This window comes from Athene noctua, chromosome 2, assembly GCF_965140245.1.
Source record: "Athene noctua chromosome 2, bAthNoc1.hap1.1, whole genome shotgun sequence".
NCBI lineage: Eukaryota > Metazoa > Chordata > Aves > Strigiformes > Strigidae > Athene > Athene noctua.
This window is the reverse complement of record NC_134038.1, coordinates 112,104,896-112,128,679: the sequence shown is the minus strand read 5'-3', so window position 1 is coordinate 112,128,679 and position 23,784 is coordinate 112,104,896. Positions and strand designations below refer to the sequence as shown.

Here is a 23,784-nt window from a genome sequence, read left to right as displayed (position 1 = left end):
TGTCGATTTGAAGGGGGAAAAATACAGAAAACCTAATGGTAAATATATATAAATATATATGTATTCATTTTGTCTAGTCCCAACAGAATCACAAGTCAGAGCTATGTAAGTGTCTTTTTTATCCTCTTAGGGCTTACACACTTCCTAAATAAGTAGTAACGTTAACAGCTCTGCTGAGAGCTGCCCTAAAAAGTGTAGCCCAAAGAGTGCTTGTGTTAAGTTACAGAAAAAATGTACTTGCAGGCTGAACAAACACAAATGTGGCACTGAAAGGACAACTGAGGGCATGTATCTTGTCAAGTAAGGATAGCAGTTACAGTGCAAGGAGTGTCTCAGTGTATGCTCCCTGAAACAGGTGGGTGGTCATTCTGTGAATGCTTGGCTGAAGCTGGAATGATGTGGGAAATTATAAACTGCAGTACTTACCTACTTTTGAAACCTGACATCTGCTACTTTTTAAAAGTATGTTCTCTTTCCTGTTTCCATTTTTACTGCTCTTTGCAGGCATTAGAGCAGAGTAACAAAGATGATGAAGTTGAAAAGGCTTTACTATTTCAGCTGGTCAGTCCAACAACATTATATCTTACTTCAGGCAAAACATTTGTTTCAAGCTTACGAGGGAAAAAAAAAAAATCAGCCTGAAGCACATTTTCATGAAGTGATAAACAAACAAATTGTTGCATCTCTGGCAAAGAGTAAGTTGAGTCACACTCCCATGACTGGAAGGGTGTTCAGAAAGCTCACCTTGTACAGGTGTCACTACTGTCCCCTTGAAATGTGGATTTATGTGTATGTTCTTCGGTTGCTGAGGTGTCACTGGAGGTGGAGTCATCATTATTCTAGGTGTTTCTATCTGAGGGGGCATATGTAGCCCTGGAGGAGGAGAAGAATGATGCTGATGCTGTAAAGGAAGCAGAGATTGTAACTGTTGCTGCTGCTGCTGTTGTTGTTGCTGTTGTTGTTGCTGCTGCTGCTGTTGTTGTTGTTGTTGTTGCTGCTGCTGCTGTTGTTGGTGCTGCTGGAACAGACTCCTAACAGGTTGCTGGTGTGTTGGAATTAACCTCTGTGAGTGAGTCTAAAGTCAGACAAAAGAATAAAGTCAATAGGCTTTAAAGTTAACATATCTGGACATAAACCACCACAAAGCCAAGACATCTTTGGAGAACAATTAAAGCCAAATATGAACAGAAAAACTTCTTTCCCATGTCATCAGCCGCGACTGTTAAGAACCACCAGCACAGGAAAGCAAAGGAACAATCAAAGACATTCATGTGAAGGAGAGGACAACAAAGAGCAAGGAAACACACAGGGAATGCAGACATTCATTTGCTCATTTTTAACAGTGAAACTGTCTTGTCATATGTTGGGGTTCTGCATATGTCACTGGAAATTGTCATGAACTGCAAAAGGTATGTGATGCTCACTAGAAATCTGAGTACTAGTATCAACGCAAATCCACAGTCTCATGTATAGAAGAGCCTCTCTGAATAAAAACAGGCCTGGCAGTAGCAACAAAGTCTAAATACAAATTAAGCTAGATTAAGATATCAGTGTAGCCCACCTATCCATACTGCTTCAAGGAAAAACTACTTAAAGATACCTTTCAAAAGGTATTTTTGTAACACAGAAGAAAGTGTCTTGCTGCTCAACATTCAGAGGGCCAAAATCAGTTATAATAAAAAAAATATATATTATAATGTTTCTCTTCAGAGGCATTCTTCTGCTTCTGAACTCACTGATACTAGCTATCAGTCCTAGACCAGTAACTTCCAAATGGTAGTGAAAGAAGAGTCCCAAACAGGCAACCTTTTAGTAACAAAGATGTGACACATATTTTTCCAGTCATATACATAAAGCAAAGCACCTACAAAGTGTGCACAAGAAGATATTGTGATAAACATAAAAATGTTTACAACATTTAAGATCAAAATAAATAGCAAAGACTGCAACAATACAGAAGAAAATTATTCCACCTTCACTGTTTTAAAAGCACGAAATATTCTACTGCAGGGCTCTCAACTGCTGATATATGCACCGACTCCTGCTAGTGATGAGCACCTAGAGTTACTGCTGTTGGAAAAAATCCCCTTTGTTTAATAAAGATGACCTTGTCCTGCAAAGACATACACAGGCTTTGTTCTACAATCTCAGCTTCCAGCACATTTTATGACAGTTAACAAAAATAAGTGTGGGCTACCTCTTGACCACACACTCACTGGGTTTTAGGGGGTTTTTTGGATGGAAAAACATAACACCTTTTAGTTTGTGATACAAAGCACAGGGTGGGGGGGGGGGAAGAGTAACAAAGCTACATTTAATCTGAAATCCCAAGATACTAATTTATCTAGCATTAATTACCTTCCTAGGGTTTTATTTGCCTCCATAGTATCATAGCAGGTATACAAACAGATTTTTTTAGAACTATAAGTAAAAAATTAGTTTGGCAAAAAACTGGAATTATTTTACAGAACTGTATTTTTTTAAGCTAAATTACTGTTAGTCATGTGGGACTGAACATGCTTCCATGTTGCATGTAGAGGACCTCTCAGAGGAATTAACTTTTTCCTCTATCCTTATGCAAACCAGTAGGTAAGCCTGATTGCGTTGTAGGAGTCGAAATCCACTTTTCACTTGGAGGCCTTGAGATTCTTGAAGTTGAGGCCAGTAACAGGACTAAGCACATACTTTCACAATCGTAATGTTATGCAAACCCCATCTTGCCCGACAGTGCTCCGAAAGAGCAAAAAGTATACATTGGAATATATATTCCACCTTTGTAAAGACTCGGGTCAGAATGCATTCCTCCACAATTTCCTGAAAGTATGTTCAAAGAATACTAAGGATTAAGAGGTACCATTGTTGATGGCTGGTTTGGCAGCAGTGCAGGCCTGTGATCCTTCATTCTTCCCCTATCATTATTGTCTCTCCTTTGTTCTCCCATTCCGTGGCACATAATCGAGCCTCCTCTTCTCCCTCCTCTCCTTGAGCCATACCGTCCCTGTTTGAGCTGCCTTTCCCTCTCTTCAAATTCAAGTAATGCTGCTTTAGCTTCTGCAGAAAGTTCTGTTAAAAGAGAGATGGGGGAAAAGTATTTTAGCTTTGTGCTGAAAAGATGGAAAATATCATGCAAAACCATTGCTAGCACGCAACTAACAAAATTTGCAGGCACTTTGATCTCCTTTAGGTGGCATGTTAACATTTCGTTAAAGACATCTTTAAAAGCACACAGATACTTGTGTCTGTTGCAGAGGAAAAAAGCAGCAGGTAAATGAAACAAACATGGACAAAAGGTTTGGACAGGTTTCTTTTGAAGCTACTGAAGTTTGCCTTATGCTGCAAGAGGCAGCTGTGGTTCCTCTCACATCTGTGTTATCTGCAGAGATGTCAGACAGCACAATGAAACCCCCAGTAAACTAAACTTTATATGGAAGACTCAACATATCCTTTACTGTAAACAGATTTGATCTGCCAGACTCATCTGCACATTGGCCTGTTCCAAAGCTTTCTGGTCACTGAAGTGTTTTTCAAGAATATAACTACTTAGTATTTATTCAACTGCATGTGGTTTAAGAACCAGGTGTACTTTACAAATGATAATTCCACTTAAGAGTGCACAGTTCAAAACCTGTGCTCAGCTCAGGTCAAATACATGGCCACTGATAACACGCACCCAACTCACATCACAGGTAAACACCAGAGAACAGACAGTACTCAACAGAGACTGCCAAATTTGCTTCAAACCTGGGACAATGCTGATAACATTAAGAGAAAACCACGCCGTAACCGGCCCACATAATCAAATTAATTGGCCATACAGAGAAAGTCTACAACCAACTTCAGGAAACACACTGTGACAGTATGAGCAGAGCCACTCACCAGGTTTCACTTATTTAAAGGGAATAAACTTTAACCCAAACATCCAGCTAAGGATTTTGCCACATGCCAGTCAGATCCCTTGTTACCTCTAAAACTGGCTTCTACCTCTAATAGGGCAAAAATTAAACTACAAGAATTATCAAATTGACAAATAATTTTGAATTCATATAAATAGCAATTAGTGCACAAATTCCAGTTTTTCCATTTTAAAAAGTTTGCTCTTAATGTTAAAGGAAACTGGGACAGGAACCACTTTTCAGGACAAAGTGATTTTACTTGCTAGTATTACACATAGTGGCTACAGTATCTGAAGATCAAAATAAAAATAGTTTCTGTCCAACAGCTGAGACACTACTGTAACATCGCCACATCACTATATATTCTCCATCAAGAATACTTAACTTAAGCAATATTACAAAACTATTAAAATTTCTTGTGAGTCTAACAGCCAAAACTACTTAAACCACCATCTTAAACATCTTCAGAAGCAATCTCAATTAGTCATTGAAATTGAGGATTGACAGAAGGGCAGAAAAGGGTGAGCATTGCACATTCCCACTGTGACAGTTGTTCTTATCCAGCTACAAAAACTACTTGCACAACTGAGCTGCAAAGACTGTAAATTTGCATGTCCCAGTTCTCGGAGGTATTTAGCACCTCCAGAAAGCAGGGGCTTTTTCCTTTTATAAGAAAAGTTCAGAACTCGCTGGCTGTCTACGAACACAGCAAACATGACAGACTCCTGAAAGGCCAAGATCTGCCATATAGTTTCCTAATTCATTTCTGGGTGTTGGTGATGAGACAACGTTCTCTATCTCCTTTTCTCTCCCCTCTGACAATGTAATTACGTGGCATAAAGCCTTAATTTACAATCACACCAGATACTCTTATGAAATGCTACCTTTGCCCTAGCACCTGCTCTGAGACAATGGCAGAGCCCAAGACAATCGGGCTTTATCAGGAAAATCTCATGGCATGCTTAGAAAGCAGCAAAGAATCACACTCCCTCAAGTCTTAGTATGGAATTACATTTGTACACTATAGATTTCTGAGGGAAATTAAGACAAATGTACTCTTGTCCAAAGCAATCAAAAGCATTAGATGAGACTAAACCACCTTATCCATCCTTAGCTGTCAGGGATGAAAAAAAGCTGGTTTAACAGGAAAAACAGAGCTCTGATTTCGAGCTTCCTTCCTGTTCCCACCTGCAGAAAGTTCAGCTTCTTCACTGGCTTGCAAGTGCAAAAGGGTGAACATTGGCTTTTAGCTGGTCTGCAGGAAAGACTAACCTGTAGCTCCCACGTACTTATGGGAAGACATGGTGCCATTACACTGCAAAGCAATAGCTCTCCTCCCTTTAACCAGAGCAGATCCAAATCCTGCAGGGCACCCTGGGCATGCTGCTAGCCATAAGTTGGTGGTTTTTTTTTTCTTCCACAAATAGGACAGACAGGACAATTTTTCTGCATCTTCCACACTACAACCCTGAACTTAGCAAGGTAGTTTGGAAAGCAAAGTTCAGTCACTGCAACAAGTACCTATCACTGATATTCATTCAGGATGATAAGAAACTATCTCCTAGTAAACAGATCAGAAGTCACATGTGAGGAAAGCAATTCTTAATGAAACTGGGAATAGAGCTAGACTTCCTACAAGGCAAGATCATGTCTGAGTCTCTCAGCCTCTTGAACACGTATCAAATGACACTGAATAGAAACAACTTTAGAAGAAAAAATGGGCTGCTCCAAACAAAATTACTTCAGAGGACCGTGCTGATGGGGAAGGGATGACAGCATCCAGGGCAAAGTCAGTCCTGATGATCTTCGATGTGCAGGTACTTTTCACTCTCTTTAAAATAAACTAATAAATTGTTTTCCTACTCACTTTACACAAAGGTACTCCAACTTTAAGGGCTGAGTCCTTCCTTAAAGGCACAGCCCACATTGTTTTTCAGCCAGAAGAGTGAAAACATGTAACAATGACCTTCAAAAAAATATCCCAACCAAAACAACTCCCCCCATAAATTCACTGCAGCAAGCATCATTACATTCACGCCACATCTATGACCACAGAAGTACAATATAACTATTTGATTTAAAAAACCCAAAACCCAAAAAGTAACATTACATTAACATCAAGCATACTTCCCCCACTACATGCCACTTCAGGCAAGTGTCCTACCTGCAAAGAATTCTGCTTACACACAAAACAGCAGGTTCAGAGCCTTAGAGACAGTCTGCTGAAGGGAAGACTCATGCAGTGAACTCAGCAATATAAAGCACTTGAGGTATTCCTATCAGTCACCACACAGCAAAATACAGTCAGCTCAATTATTACGTGGACTGTTTATTGAATTTGAGAGCATTGTGCCAGACACACAGAAATGAAGGAGAGGAGACTGTGCAGGACAGTTTTTCAGGGAGGGGAGCAAGGAAAATAGCCCCCGTCTTCCTTGAAAGCAAGATAAGACTGCTAACTAGAAAAGAGGTGACAAACAGAGGAAGAAGAGATCCTCCTTCCCTCACTAGATTCTTCCAAAGCACCACCAGGTATTCGCATGAAAAGGCTCACTGCTTCTCACTAGCTAAGAGTTTGTGTGCACTGTCACCAAAGCACAGTGAGCCAGGCTGGATGCTGCCATGCCCCCTGGACAGTGCATGCAGGCTGCTGCAGGACTCAGCCACCAGCTCCTGCCTACACCAACACTGAATGCAGGTCTCCAAGGCTATGTCTGCCTTGGGTCACTCCCTGAGACCAACAGCCATTTCAAATCCCCACGTTTGAGAATCCCAGAATCCCTATTATCCTGGATAATTCAGAGATTTACAACATAAATCACATTCCAGAGCAGCTATAAAAAAATATACATATACATTTACATAAATATGCATCTAAAATGAGCAAGCAAATGTTCTCCTTTAACTTTTTTCTCCCCATCATCCACACTTGAAACCTAACTACACTATGTCTTTCTGCATACAGTGCAACAAGACAACAGTGAAATCACTCATTTTAATTTCCTAGTCTTGACCAAAATCTCAGCCACGAGTTATCTGAATGAACATAAGCCAACTAAGCAGGACATAACAAGAAGTACTACCACATCCAATAACCTTTGTTACCGCTTTGCAACTGGCTCTGCATTAAGTGTAGGTTTGCGTTTTGGTGGGTGTTTTTTTTTTTTGCAATAGGTATAGAGGGAATACTTTATAGTTTGGTGATGCCAAACAAAGCCATTTTTCTTCTTCACATTCCTTCACAGTAACTAAATCCAGAGCATGACAATTCCAACTCTGGGAAGACTTCAACTACATGCACTGAAAGAAATTATGTATTTCTCAAAGATGACAAACTCAGTATCTCTAAAAATCAACTGCATAGTTGTCCTACAATATCTCTCCTTTAAACTTTTCAAAACCACTACTTAAATTATTTTGGGTAAAGAAATGTCGAGGAAACCTCACCTACGTTTATGAGAATACTCTGCATTTTTACTTATTTTTTAACAGCACACACTTATTCTCATCTTGACTGTACAGTTCTCACACACACAGTTAATGCAGTGAATCAGCAATTATTTTTCTAGTGTCTCTAAGTGTCAAGATTAATTTCACTATCGATGGTAATAAAATGGTTTCAAATGACATCTTTAATCAGCAAGTAAGAATACACTCCTCCAATAGAGACAAGCTGTCACAAAAGGTCACAAAAATGTGACAGGATGAAAATTACGTTTGTAACTTCAACTGAAATGTTAATTCCTCTTTAAGTGTTTTCTCAACTATGTTCAGAGTTTGAAGTAAGGACATGTAGCTCTGCAATGAAGTTTCATTTTTAAACCAGTAACATCTGTAAAAATTTGCTCTATAATCTCAAAACCAAGCATATATTTATATGCAAACGAGTATTTTTTGCTGTTTAACTTTCCACCACATGGTCAATCATTTGGTCTCTTTATCAACGTGAAAAATTAGTATAAATAGAAACCACTTCACAACAGCAAGACTCTATTTTTGCCAAAAATTAGTTTCAAAAACCAGCTCTTCAGTTTATACATTTATCCGTATTTGCATCACCTTTTCCCTGTATCTCAGAGCTACATCCCAAATCACTTAAAATTACACTGAAAAATAAGTCTAATTCAAATCATTGTTCCTTTAACAGTCAAGCACCTCTACAGGTTTTCTCCTCAATGTCTGGTCTTGTCTTTACATAGAGTAAATCCACAGATAAACAAAAATGCATGCAATTGTCATTTACTTTGCAATTATGTCCAGAGATTTAGCTATTCCAGTGCACTCTTGTTTTTAAAATATTCTGTTCTGTAAAGCCACCAGCACCTTTGTATAAGATACGATCTGCATGAGGTATGTAGAAACACGGTTTTATGGTCGTAAACACATTTGGAATGCACCCGTTAAAACGTCCCTTGCTCATACAGACTGTGCCTCTAGAGGGTTCCCTTCAGTTTTATTCTAATCAGAATCAATTCTTGATTATCAGAACAATGATGAATAAAGGCCCTCTATACAAATTTTGCCTGAAATTGCAAGTAAGAAGAGCTACTTGCTAAAACCAAACAACATATTAGAAAAACCTTGATTCAAATATGAGAAAGACCTTGATTCAAAATCACGTACTGATGTGCCTCTCACAGAATGACATGGCCTACATGAATACCACTGTGAAAGTCTGGTTCAGCCTCTGCAGCTGAGTCCTTACTGGTCATGAACAAGTCCTCTTAGCCACAACACCTTTGTTATAGAGTTAAGGCTTCTCAGTTTTTGCAGGCATAGTAAAAGCTGAAATTCCTTGCAACAGAATTAAAGAATTAGTAAGCTATGCAACTCAAGCAAAATCCAAAGAACTAACATCCTTTGCAAAGCAAGGCCTTTAAGGTAAGAGGAAGATTTCATCAGGACGAGTTCCAGCAATCTAAGTATGTGCTCTGGGAACATAATTCCAAAATCCTGTTGCCTCAATCACACTGACTCATGTAGAAAGCAAGCAGAAGCACCCAGCTTCCAAGCTCAAGCTGCACAGCACCCTTCCTAAAGCAATCCTGCACGAATAATCCATCCCTGCAGTCTGGCAAAACCTGAAGTATCATCAAAATATACATCATCTTCTGGTGGTACCTGACAATTAGCCAACAGTGTCTGACAATATACCTTCATTACCAGTTCATCTCTTGCATATCTTGATTCTCTTCAAAAGATCAAGGCTTTTTCTCCATAGTTTGAATTGGTATTTTGGTTCAGTAGCAAAACCATGAGAATGGTACGCCTTTCTGAAAGCAAAACTTAATTTCTGCCCATCTCCCTAATGTCACCTTTCTAATTTGATTTTTTTATTACTACTATTTATTATTATTACCACCAGCATAAGGCCAACATGAAGAGGCAATATAGTTATCCCCAGTGGGGGAGGTACACCACCAGTATCAGATACATGAGTACCTAGGGCACATGAGGGGTCTTGAAGTTAACTCTCATAACCATAACCAGTGTAATTTTATTTACAAAGCAGCTGCAAGAAGGTTGAAAATCTACTGCTGCTTCTGAAATAGCAGTGGCAAATTCATTAGCCACATGGAGCAGTGATCCTAGAAACAAACACACTTGTGTTATGCTACTCAAATACAAAATTTACTCTTTTGGACAAGGCCTAAAGAATGAAGGTGGTATAAAAGTTCCATGTTAGAAAAACTGAACTCGGAAAACAGAGGTTTCTGTATTTTTCTAACACACTACCCAGCAAGTTACAATTTCTCTATGCCAATCCAACTGTAGGAACACAACAGGTTCATAGCACACTTACGCTCCTGGGGAAAAACAGCAAACATGCAGGTATTTCACAGCAGAACACAAGTAAAAAGATTCATGTTATCAACTGAAAATCTTCCAAGGATGGAAGTCCGAAGGAATTCTTTAAAATGTATTTGACCACAATACTTACTGAAGTACAGATCAGAGAGCTGCTGCTTGAAAGCAGGACAGCTTTTATAGACACCAGAAAAGTCTCAACGAACAAACACCACACTGGTTTTCAAAACCTGGTATGCTTAAACGTTATTCCCAAGAAGATAGACACTACATATACTACAACAGACTATACATAGTTTTGGACAACTTGGATGTAGGCCATTTTAAGTCAGAAGACTCTGATCTTTTGCCATGAAACTCTTTCCTAAAAGTTTTGGCAAGCCTTTTACTTTCTTTTACTATAGCTCTTCAAAATAGTTCATGCCACAAAACCTCACCCAAAGTTTCTGGAATGTTTCTCCTTTCTCTTGTCACATCTGAGAGCCTAATTATCGTTCCTTCTTTCCGTTCAGTTTTGAAACGTAATCGTCCAGACTCTTCATCATCATCCTCCTCTTCATCAGATTCTTCTTTTGCTTCTTCTTGAAGTTCCAGAGATTCAATAGCTGCCTGAATCACAAAATACAGAGGACATGCAAACTGAAAAACCTACTTTCTCATCATCAGTGAGCATCAAAAGACAAAGCTTTCTTTAAAGGTCCCTTTGTGCAAGTTTTGCTGGCATTATCCGTTGTTCTCATAAGTAACTCAGTGAACATTTAAAAGCTTACTGGATTTTTAAAATACGAAAATATGAATTATAAAATATACAATAAAATCCATTGAGAAAACCCATTTGCTACAATATTTAAGGGAATATGGCAACTCCAGTTAGAACCACCAGTAAAAAACAAAACAAAACAAACCTCCAGTTAGATCAGTAGCTACTTTTTTTTAATCACGGAACTGACTAAGATGCAAACCTGTCATACTGCCAGATTCAAGTAATACAAACTTTTTTTTTTTTTTAATTTAACAGATAACCTTGCATCTCAGTTTTATTCCTCTAGGTATGTATAACTGTACTTGGTTTTACTTTTTTCCTACTCCTTGAATACTTCCCAATTTTAATTCAGCAATTGACAAAGAGACTACAGAACAGGATTGGATAAAATCTGAATATACTAAATTTGTATATTGCAACGCTACTCCTTCGTCCTCATTTACTTTCCAGTTCTCCCTATAACAGAGAACACTGTTTCATCTGTATAAATGTCCCAAAAGAAAATGGATCCCTCTCCTTCAAATTAAAAAAAAAAATAGGAAAAGAATGGAAAAAACAAATCAAGCTCAAAGCTACTCCAACTTTGGTCTGGTGAATAAATGTTCTGTACACTTAGTTACTGGGCTTTAATGGGCTACTGATCACAAGCTATTTCCAATTTATCATCTCCTTATCTCAGAATGTGTTTTATCCATTCCAGACAAAATTCAAATACTAAATTTCATGACCTCACAAAAATGCTTTACAATATAGCTAAGAAAATAGCTAAAGTTTTATATAAGCCTTAAAGCTTTTTGTAAACTATCTTTTTAAAACAGAACAACTTTATCAGATCAAAAAATGCAGCTAAAAACAACAGACAGGATAGCAGGCAAAAAAAAAAAAAAGAAATCATTCAAGACTGAAAGAAATCCTAACCTCAAAAGCAAACCTGAATTGAGAACAACTGGTCTGATTAACATTTCCACATATAATCAAAAAGCACCTCTGAGGACAGGAAGTTGAGACACACAGAACAGAGGAGGGATGTATGTTAGCAAGGAAAAGAGACATTAACGTGATTTAATAATAAAACAAAAACAAGGGAGAAAGACAGGGTTACTGTTTTATTTTCAAAGCAGGGACTCCCAAAAGAGAAAGGAGTAGCACTATCTCTATCAAATCTGTTTTTAAATACCATAAACCCCATTTTACTGTCTTAATGTTTGTCTTCAAAATTATTCCCTTCAGGGACCAGATTTGGAAGTCAGAACCAGAGTGGCTGTTTTGCAATATATGCTCTCTCACTACACTGAGCCTTCTGCTTTACTTTAGAGCATAAACCCCAGACACATGCACTCTGTATGTCCATGTCCCTCAAAATCTCCACTGGAATTCAGCAAAGACTGGTCTCAGTCATGTAACCTCCTCTGTGAGTGCAAAACTTACTTATGCAAGGCTCTGTGTGGCTCATACCGCAGAATCAGGACTAGAATGGTTAAGGAAATCTGCACTGTCCTGAAAAATTTTGCAATGCTTGAATGAAATGGTACAGAAAAATACCTGTAGAAGCTATGTTGTCTTTTGATAATCATTCATTCTTGGGGAAAAAAAATCCATTCAAAAAAAAAGCAAGTTGTAACAGACTGCAAAACTACTTTCTATGCAACAATAAAAAACCCTTTTCTCACTTTTCTGGACCAACCCTATGGTATTCTTAGCCACTTATACCAATTCTGTAGTCTTCTGGGTCTAACTCACTTTATTCATCAGTATAATGCTCATGCCACCTATTAACACACACCAGTCATACAAGCATTAAATATCAAAGACAAAAAAAAAGAAAAAAATCAAAGGAGCTAATGAAAAAGCAGCACTAAAGAAAGGCAGTGCTCAGGAATGCTAACTGACCCATGTCCAAGTCTGATTACACGTATTATTGAGGGATTTATATTAGTTGCAATGGAGACACAAACATGTCTGACAACCAACCATATGTTCTCTACATATAGCTCCAGGAAAGGTTATCTGAGCTGTGTAGGAGCATACACCCTTCCCCCGCAATCTGTCCAATAGTTGTAACATGCAAGACTTCTTTAGATCATCTTTTCCAACTTCCAGCCTAACAGGATGAGTTGTTTTGCCAAAATTACAGTATATGAATGGATTCTGTTTCAGAAGACATTTATACAGGCAGAGACACAAGTGTATACATAGAATTAATATATACTTACAGGATTCTGTTTAATACTTGCTAATCATGAATATCTCTGCATATACGTAAACAGTCCTTGAAACAGCCACTTGAGGTCACTTGACTGGACTACCTAGCCAAGGCTTCTTAGCAGCTCTCCTCAAAGGGAGCTTAACATTTCCTATTATGAGACCTTACACTAAGCTACCAAAGAGCTTTACTAACTCTTCCTTATGAAGAAAAATAATGACCTTTCTTCTATCACAAGGTCAGAGTTTTCTGCCATCTTCATTAAATAATTATGCCAGAAATCCCAGCCACTGACCAGAACTCCCCACACTGGGTTATGATCTGCTATGGAGAGGAGTGCTCCTGCCCCAGAGAGCTTACCAAGCAGCTGCAGGACTGATAACAGACATAGCCCAAGGAACGCAGGAGAAAACACTAGTCAGCATGGTAAATGCTGACCTTAGCACAGTATCCTCCCAAACACAGGATTGTCAAGTGTTCTGGAGAGCTCTGGGTCAGAGATTGCCAAAATGTACAAAACAGGTAAGTGGTATAAAGGCTAAACCAGATTCCTTCCACATGAAACACCACGAAGGTAAAACAAAGAACTTTTATTAACTAGACAGAAAATAAGCAGTGGAGGCTTCTACCAGAGGCTGGCACTGAAACAACAGCAATTGCTCAATCCTAAGGGATCAAGAAAGAACAGAGAGGAGATAAGAGGATGTTACACCTATTCCAAGGGCACCTCCACTTCACAGATGAAAAATGGGAATAAAAAAAACGAAACCTAAGAGCTTCTAAATGTTTAAAACTTGGCTATTTTGATTTGTGCTCTTCACCATTTTCCTCCAGGCTGACAGGTAGTGGCTTCCAACTTGAACAAAAGAACTAAAATGCGTAAGTTTTAACTAAACACAGATGGAACAATTCAACAGATGCACTGGCCTTTTTTTTCCCAAGTCTGCATTTTATCAAAAGAAAAACAGTATGCAGCACTACTTCTTAATTACGTATTTTCTTGATTGAAGTCCTCATCATTTCTTATCAGCACAACCCAAGACATGGGTTAAATTTATACAATGACAAACCCCCACCACAGACTTCACGTACTAGTTCCAATATAAAAGAAATTTATTCTAATTTCAGGGGGTTACATTTTTATGAATTTTTGCAGAAATAATTAATGATATTATTAATCTAAAAATATCTGGTCATGATAATTCATGTAACTGACAGTTTTACCACACCTATTTGCTGCTGAAACTTCCAGGTACTGCGTTTTGCTTTGTACCTTAGGAATGCACAAATATTTTCTGAAGCATTGCTACATTTTTTCAAGGAAGTTTCACAAACAGTGTTATTTACTGAAAATCCAAATTCTAAGCACTGTTTCAGATTAAATATCAAGTGGAAAAGCATGCCTTGAACCTAAATTGGCCAAGGACACAGACTTTTCTTGCCTCTTCCTCACACCCCCACGAGTGCCACTCCTAACAGGTGTCTCGCTTCCCTTTTCACCAGTTTCCCCTCATCATGTTCCAATTCCCCAACAAGTCAGCTTTTCTCTTGGTTTACAAAATTTCTTCTTACAATATAATAAGATGCTTTATTCAGTTTTAATGTGGAAATTGATTAAAATACAACACTACCAAACACTTTATCACTCTGTTATTTGGATGCCAAATTTCAGTTGGGAAATAATAATGCTATTTATTTGTACTGCATCTATTACAGTTCCATTCTTGTGTTGCATTTTCTCCAAGAGAATGTCAACAAACACCATTGTTTACAAGCAGTGTTACAAGATTTAAGGAGGAATGCTGTTACATAACACATAAATAAAGAACAAAACCACTCAGAGCTGGAGGCATGCATCAAACCATGTAATAAACAGAAATGCACAGTCTACAAACCTTATCTCCCTTTGTGGTATTCTCATTTGGAGAGTGAAATTAAGCCTACTGACAAATGTAAAACAGCTACATATGAAATAAAGGAATAAAAAGATGGTGCTACTTTGGAAACAAGGCAATCAGTGGCAATCTGCAAGCCATCAGGATAAAGCCAGAATGTAGATTAAGTGAATAAAGATGTGGCCAAAACATTCACATTACATGATGAACAAATTCTCTAAAAGCAATATTAACAAAATCAATGAAAAACTTGCATTAATGTTATCTTTTGAATGAAAGGATTTTAATTCTGGACAAATTTAGACAATGTGATTATTACAGAATTCTCACTAGTTCATACTCTAAAAATGAAGCTGTTCTTTTTTAAAGCAGTAAGTTTGACAGCAAATCCCAACTATGTGCTTAATTTTAGATGATGTGCAGTGCTTTCATCAACTCAGACTGTGGCTGCAGACAGCACAAATACATGAGTCTGCTTTTAAAACACCAGAAGAAAAGTGTATATAATCCAGGAATGAATAAAAACACGTCTCTTTGGAAGGGTAGATTCAATTCTTAGAAAGTAGGAAATTAACTACATTAAGGTATATTTGCTGTAAGATGTCTCACTTGCAACAGCGAAGACTGAATAATGCAGGTGGCCCTTTTCAATGCATCTCTTCACCTACCAAAGAATGTTTTACTGTATTAAGTCTGATACAACTAGAATATCACAGCACACCCATTTGTTAGAACTTCATAGAATAACACTGCTGCGTCTTTGAGGAATTAATTTCCTGATGAGTTAAAGGTCCAAAGAGGAAACACACTCTGACTACACTTCTCAGCAGGTAATCCATTCAATCCCATTTAATTAAGAACTGGAATAAAAGTAATATTAAATCAGATTCCTGGTGGGGAAAGGAAAAAAATCCCAGATCAAAAACTTGCTGCAAATTATTAACAGGTATGATACCACTGTTTCAGGCTATAACCAGTGCACATATCTTTCACAGGTTTTGGAGTAAGTTTTCTTTTTGCAAATGAAGGAACTCATCCTTTTCTCTTATTGAAGAATTAACATACACTTCACAGAAAGTTAAATCTCAACACAACTTCTTTCAAAACAATCACCAACCTGACCTTTGCCTTTCTATCATACAGAACCTTCCGTGCTCACATTCCTCCTCAAAGGATAACCGAGAACAGTATCTATACTCCCAACAGAAGCAAATAACCCATCTGGAAAGTGAGGCACCATATCTAATAGATATTTAACAGACAGCATGCAGTATTACTATCATTCTGCTACTCAGAAGGGCCCCCAAAGTTTCTAATGTTGAAGCTAAGATTAACTATGGACATTTTGAGCTCTTCCTTTACGATTTTCATCCCAACGGGAAGAAGGGATCTATCTATCTGACAATACAGATGCTATCACAATTGATCTTATACAAAAAGTACTATCACCAATAATTCCACATTGGCAAAATTGCATCAGTTCTTACCCAGAAATATGGGCAGTTCTACAAATTCAAATTCTGAAACAACTAATTTTAAATTTTGATTAAATTTGCAACATACCTCTTCTGATTCATTTGTCATTGTCTGGGATTCTTCCAGCTCCTCATCAGCTGTATATTCTTCTTGATCTTCCATTGCTTGCTCATTATATGACTGCATGTAGTCTTCATCCTAAAACAGTAACACATGAAAGTGAAAAGGTGTAAGCCAGCTTTACAGAATCACAAACCCATTATGAGATAGGGTCTGTATGCATCGTTACAGTTTCCAGAACTGGAAGTATTTTATCTATCAGAACTGGCAATAATAAGTGACATACATATAAGGTATAATTAGCAAGACTTTTAACTAGACAGTAATTTCAATATTAAGAACATAACCAAAACAGTTTTCATTCAGATCCCAGTAATGTCATCATAAAGTTCCCATCTACTACTGTTTGCCCCATCTACCTCTGTACTTCTACATCCTTCAATCATGAAGCAAACACTGCAGTACTTTCTTACCAAAGGAAACATGCACATATACACCAACATCAGACTTTACCCCATCAGAAATATAAATAATATTCTTAAATATTCTTAATATAAATAAATCAGAAATATAAATCAGAAATAGAAATAATATTCTTAAAACATTCTGCAAGTGCTTACATATGAACAGGTTCAATTCCAAAGAAACAAGAGCAAAACCTTTCTTAAATAAACTTGCTTGTATTTTAAGACACATCACCGATCACATACAGTTTTAATTAAGATTAAGTAATTTCACCAGCAATTAAAGCCAGTGCATGTTCTCTAACACGCTGCTTAAATTATATTGAATTATGCAGGTGACATTTTCTGAAGTAACCTCCAATCTCTTTATTCAGGTTTAGACAGTTCTCAGTTACAAAAAGGATGAACGAGCAGGACATCAATCACTTTGGGATATTAGCACCTTAAAGATGTCTTTAGCAGGTCAATAATCTTTTCACCTTCGAAGGACTTTATCAGATCTTGTCTAAAGCCTGGATAAAAGCTTTTGCATTAAGTACTTCTAACAATTGGCAGTGTATCTCCACCACACAAAGCTGTTTTCTTCCTTAAGGATACAATCCTCAAGGTCATGATTCTCAACCGCCTTCCAGCATGACAAAGGAGCATTACCTACCGCCAAACAAGCTGTCAACACAAACTTTGTCACAGCCTAGATAAAGAAACTGGCAGACAGTGATAATAGGTCTAATTTCCCCTCCTCCCAAGGGAGGTAAACAGATTTCAAATCAGTCTAAAACCCTATGCAAGTGAAGTAATGTTATCTTTAAAGATACAATAGAAAGAAACTCACTGGAAATTCATCTAAGGGTTCATTGATTTCAAGGTCTAGCACTTCATCATCTTCTCCAGGCTCTTCCCCATATTCTATTTGGTCTTCTGTCAGTTCAGGATCATTGACTTCATAATGTCCTTCCTCTGCATACTCCGAAGCATAAACTTCAGGTGCCTCAGATTTGTCATAAACAATTTCATCTTCCCCTTGGTCATACTCAGACTCATGTTCTATCGATGGATCATTGATGGTCTCAGAGAGGCTGTATGACGAAAGTATGCCAGATGTAGCATTGAGGCTAACTGTGACACCTTGAGAACTATGGTATAGGGGGGAGAAAATTCAAGAGGTTGAAGTGTAACAGTCACTACTCAAAGGTTTAGCAAAACAAAGCCAAATACAGATTCTCTAAGTTGGTCGACAAAATTATACCTCATACACTATTTGACTCTGTGCCATATTCCCATAACACAACGTACTGCAGCTTATCACCAGCTGCAGGCTATTTGACCAGGGGAATCAAACCAACCAGATGGTTTAGCAGGTCAAACTGGCAAAAGTCCTGCTTGGTAACCAAAACAGACTGGATTCAATTTTAATTCCAAGACTAACAAAAAAATTACACAAAATTACTATAATTCCATCTGGTTTTCCAACCTTTCAGAATATGCTAGTAAATTATTTTTCATTAAATATATTCAGATTGTTCCTCCTTGATTATCTTTAATTCAGACATTTTTATGACAGATTTAATGTTCTACTTAAAATAATCTAAAATATATAGTCAAGAACTGACATTTAAATGCCTAAGATTTATTCTAACTTAGTAACAGCATTGACACAGACACTGAAAAGAAATCAATACAAAAACTAGCAAGTTTAAATTCTGAGTTCTGCTTTTTCTCCAGATTATACTGTTTACAATAGTTAGTGCCATCAACACATAAAAGAGCAATTACTCAACTGCTGACTAGTTAAAAAAGCAGGAGGGAAAAGCTCTTCTTGATTTGAGGGCTCTGGGTACAAGGAAAACAAAGATTTTTTTTTATTACATTCCTATTATTCACTGTTTTCCTAAATTTGGGGATACAAGATCCAGGCAGCTTTAAGCTACTTGCATCTATGACACAGAGAAGATTTAGCATGAAAATGAAAACATTATGCAGGATTATCATTATCCTCCCAACTACAGAAGCATAAATGAGACTGGAAATAAAGGGAGAGGGGAAAGGAGTGGAGTAAGGCTCTCACTCTGTAGCAATAAGACTGATAAAAATGCAAGACTTGTCTACAGAAACCTGCTTCCACTGAGCAATATTATCACACTTCAGATACTTTCTTATTACTCATGCAGTTACATAGGCTACCTAGGGCTCACAAAGAGGAAATCCAGAGAAGTAAGAGCAAGGACTGTAACTGGGAGTCCCCATTTTGAAGGGAACAGTCCAACCCTCACTCCTGCAGAGAGGAAACAGCAGCAAATAGGAGAGATTGATAATGGTCTGTAGTACTTCACAACACCCTTATCAATGCAACACAGGACAGGACTCCTTATCCTAATTCCAGCCAAGGATAGAAAGGAAATCTCAGAGCAACATATATATATATATATATATATATATCTCTATGTACAACATAGATATATACACATATATATTCATATGCTTTCAGATTACATGCCTACATAGCATGCAATAAGGAAAAGCTGGGAAAACACACAGGCCACTAAAAGCAGCAGTGTTACTGCATCACAGGCATCCTCCTTCCTCCTTCAGTTCAGCTTGAAAAGTAAAAGAGTCAAGAAACTAATTTTTGACTTGTAATGCCCATAATTCAGTTGTGGAGCTGTATTATCACAGAGTATTCACAGGGCAGGATCCTCAGTAAACTCCCATGGAAGTACCTGCTCAAGCCTATAAACTCTGTAAGAAAATTATTCACTGTGTAATTGTACACAAATATTTAAGTCACAAATCAAGCCTTACAAACTATGAAGTTCTCCTCAGGAGGTAAGATATATTTTTAAAAGAAAGATGGCAGAAAATTACTTTATGGGAGAAGGAAGCCTACAATGATACCATGAGGGCACAGAATAAGAGCTCTATAAGTATTTGTAAATAATTCTAAGTGCACAGAAGATGATGCAGTTTCTTCTTTATGAGCCTTTTTAATAAATTTAAATTTATTAGATTCAAATAAACAAAAAATCATTTTACTGAAATGCTAACAATGCTACTGAATACACTATATATACACACAGACCATGAAGTATCTGGCTAGGTAATAAGCAAAATTATTCTAAGTATATACCAATAACATCAGTTTAGTAGTTATTAGTTATCAGTAGTAGTAGTCATTAACAGCTTTGAGTTACCCAAACCACAAGATTTAGAAAAGAGATACCGAAATTCTTGTTCCTCTTCATTGTCACTTTGCAGAAGATCATCATTCAGCTCTTCATCTGACAAGTCTGACTGGTTCTAGGTTTCAGAAAAAGTCAATCATGAACAAAAAAAAATATAAACTTTTAACTAACTAGGTACTGAAACTACTCAAACATCTGAACACTAAGTATTTTTTATGAAGAACACATCCCAGACTAAGACCGTATCTTCAATGAAATTACCTAATTCAATGAGAAAAGATATGCTACACAAGACAACAAATCTAAAAATGTTTGACAGTCTTATGGAGATTTACAAAACTCAAATTTGCCTAGCTATCAACACCACCCTGATGCATTCCCAAATAAAGCCAAAGATGACAACTCACTTAATACCAGAAAGAAAGAAAGGTTTGCTTTAGTACACCGCCTTATGATATTGATGGATTAGGCACGTCAAAAAAAACCACTAAGTTACTGCAGTTTCTAAAGAGCAGAGATACTCAGAAGACTGAAGGAAAGGATATGAAGAAAACTGAAAAACCATAACGTCTGTATGTGAAGGAAAACCACAGAAGAAAATAGGGTGCCTTTTCTCCTAATTTGTCTATCATACTTTCAGTTTTCTATTTATGTATTTAAATGATTAACCATTAGGAAGATAACTGCAGTTTTGCTCAGCAACATTATTTCCATCTCCTAAAGTAACAGGGGCAGAAAGGTTATACAAGGGTAGATTTACCTAAAAGTACTAGGATGAGATTAAGTAGAAGCAAGTTTAGCATAAATAGCTCAGGGAAAACTTCCTGAGAAATCTATTATTACTTCACCATGAGCCCATACCCACAGATACTGCTCAGTGCCCTGTAACACAGAAACTGAAAACAAGAATAGAAAAAGCACAAGAACACATAACACACTGGGGAAATCCAGTATTGGATAGAATTCACACAGATAACTATATATTTTTTTTTTAAGATAAGTAAGTAGTTTTATCAACTCACGTTTCAACTACAAAGATGTATGCAATGTTAACTGCTTATGTTTTTGATAAAAGCATAACACACATGTGCAATCCCTATTCTCCTGGAATTTCATTTTATTTTTTAAACCAGTACATGAGGCAAAAGAAGTTCCTATCTTTAATAGGGATTACTTACAGAATAATTTCAAGAAGCTAACTTTTAACATTTGGAGTGTGATTATAAAAAACTACATCAACTAAAACTCAACTTTTACTAGAACTGGGTTTCTCCACAAACCTACTGAACTCCAACTAAAACTTTAAAACATTTTCTCAATTAATTCCTTTAGCAGATAAAGTGGAGAAAGTGATGACTAGCCAGTTTTCCCAAACAGAAGCCCTGTCTTCTGCAGATATCTGGCAAATCCAAACATATATTTAGTTCTTTTCAGTTAGTTCAGTTCTGGAAATAAGTATCAGAGTGAGGATTCTATAGCAGACACAGGGGGACTCATTCATGTTCTAAGGCTAGCTGCTCCCATATTCTTCCCTCACTGTAGAAGGGGAAACCCTTTACCTAATCCTCAAAGTAGCAGTAGATCATGTGCAGTGAGTGGATCTTTAATAGACACCACCAATTGCTTTTTTATTTACCCTCTGGTAAATACTGCTGGTATTTTGATGAGTAACTTTTAATAGCCAGGAAATTGGCAGTTGAAATGAATTCACCAGAATGCTAATCAGCACTGAGGAGGCATAATTGGGTTTTGTTTTGTTTGGGTTTTTTTTTAAATTGTTAAGTCAACATGAGCTACAGAGAAACTGATTCTGGGAATCACCTTTTTGAACCATGTGTTATGAGAAGAAGTACTGAAGAAGTACTATCTCAGAAAAAAAAACACTTCTAAAAGTTGTATTTTTAAAAGCCACACTTGGAGGTACTTCACAAAAAGAAACAGAGCTCTAGGTGCAGAGTGCTCAGGCAACAGGGCAGATCTCGGGGACTTGTGCCTGTCAGGCTTGGGGAGGTGATTACAAAAAAGGGCATATCAAATAACTGAAGTGGGTACATTGAACAACATTCACATTTTAATATCTGTAACAATTCACTTCAACATACATTTCTTACCTTTTTGCCAGTTAGCAAATCCTCTCCAAGTAAGTCATCATCAAGTTCACTGGAAAACATTAACAAATTTAAGAAGCTGGACCTTAAGAAACAAACACCATATAGAATATAGGCCTTAAAAAACTAACTGGTGAACTGTCGCCAAGTCTGCTCAAAGCTATCCTTTTAGCAAGCATTCAGAAAGTTGAAAATGGAAATATGTATTTGAAATGAAACAAAAGACTATACATAGTAACTAAGACTCTTGCTGCACAGTCATTTCATTTTCATGTTCTACTTTCCATAACCCTCCAACTGTAACACAGCACATAAACCTAGACAAAGCGTAGGCATTTAAAACAGTTAAGCTAGGTCCCCCACTACAGATCCTTCACTTCAAGGATGTTTGGGCATATTGTCCAAACTGCAGTTTTCCACCTCCCCAGGGAAGAAGCAAATGACACAGTCATATTCTGAGGGCAAGACTCAGTCTGCATGCCACAGTACAGTCCAAGCTGCACTTCAGCAAGGAGTCACCGGGAGGCCAGCTGGCTTGGGAGCCACTTAGGCCTAGATCTTTCATAAATACTTTATTTCCCTCCTCCTCAAATTGAGGATAAGGTCAAACAGAGTTTTGTAGGATGACAAAATCAAATGCATGTTTCACCATCTTGGTAAGTGTGGCTAAGAATTCAAGAAGCACAGAAATACCTGGCTTGCAGGACTCCTGCAATCACATAGCATCTATCCCATAAACAGGATGCAACACAAAGAAATACAGTCCAGATTAGTTAAACTTTAGGACAACTTCTTAATCTCATACTTCCTTCAGTGAAAGGATTATCTAGTGACAGGAATAAACAGATTCTCCCTTCCATAATAAAAATTTATTACTGACAAATGTCTGTATTAGAACATGCATGTCCTAATACTGAGATGCCAACAATTTGAAATATGAGCTGTAATTCAAGAATGTGAACGTATTTTTACCTGCACACCTTAAAAAAAAAACCCACGCACACGTAAAAAACTATGTCTTAACTACTACATAAATATTAAATATCCTGAAGTGAGAATGGGCTATGTGAACAGAATGGGAATACGTATAAGAGTTCCTTAAGACTATATGGGAAATACTCGAAAATGAGGAAGTTAATCCCAAGACATAAATCAGTGCTAAAAGTTGTTTTTATAGATTGACACATCTCTTTCAGATCTAGTTACTGTACAGATAATGCGGGGGAGAGGGGGGGGGAATAAAAATCTTGTGGGCTAGAGGAGAACAGATGATATTCCAAATTAGCCCTAAATAGGATGTTATCATTAGTATATGGTATTTGTCCATAGTTACTGATGTCAAACAGTTCCAGGAATGACTGAATAAATTAACAAACAGCAATTGTTTTGTGCTCACTGCAATACTAAACAAAAATTGGGAGACAAGACATATCATACAATCCAAAGAACAGACTGACTAGAATTTAAGCCCTTTATTTCAGACAGAAAACGCTACATAACAGAAATGGTTTCAGAAGAATTTGGAGTCAAAATTGAAGTAGGAAAAAGTCACTAATCTCTTCAATTGCCAATAATCTGATAAATGCACCAAAACACTGGAACTCTTTTCCAGCACCATGGTCCACCACTGACAGCTTTTAATAAAACTGCACTAGAGAAATTCCAAAAGACAGCAAGTGCATGTGTTACAGCAGCATTCAAAGATTAAAAGTAAGTTTAGTTAGTAAGAAATTCAGATCAAAAAGGAATGTAAAAGAAAGCAAAAAATTAATTATCTAAACATAGCTAGGGCTATTGAACACATTAGTAAAACACATCCTCAATGTGGGTCTTGTTCAAAAGAAGTAATTGCATACATATTCTAGATTTTTAAAAGCTTTGACTTACTACTTGACAGTCAAAAAATTAGCACTAGCACATAAATGATGCTCATAA

General features: G+C 37.2%; 1 protein-coding gene across 5 annotated transcripts in view; it reads right to left on the bottom strand.

Annotated features, from left to right (window-relative positions):
• The window catches only part of RBM33 (RNA binding motif protein 33), a 105,335-nt gene that overhangs the window by 68,067 nt on the left and 13,484 nt on the right, over positions 1-23,784 (bottom strand). For 3 of the 5 annotated variants that reach the window (XM_074899916.1, XM_074899917.1, XM_074899921.1), the window contains exons 3-9: positions 21,853-21,901; positions 19,780-19,856; positions 17,395-17,695; positions 16,126-16,236; positions 10,139-10,310; positions 2,855-3,063; positions 745-1,075 (exon numbers count right to left, since the gene is read on the bottom strand). In XM_074899916.1, the coding sequence (XP_074756017.1) occupies positions 745-1,075; positions 2,855-3,063; positions 10,139-10,310; positions 16,126-16,236; positions 17,395-17,695; positions 19,780-19,856; positions 21,853-21,901 (1,250 nt within the window). The remainder of the gene's footprint in view (positions 1-744; positions 1,076-2,854; positions 3,064-10,138; positions 10,311-16,125; positions 16,237-17,394; positions 17,696-19,779; positions 19,857-21,852; positions 21,902-23,784) is intronic. The other 2 variants (XM_074899919.1, XM_074899918.1) reach the window with 2 other exon arrangements.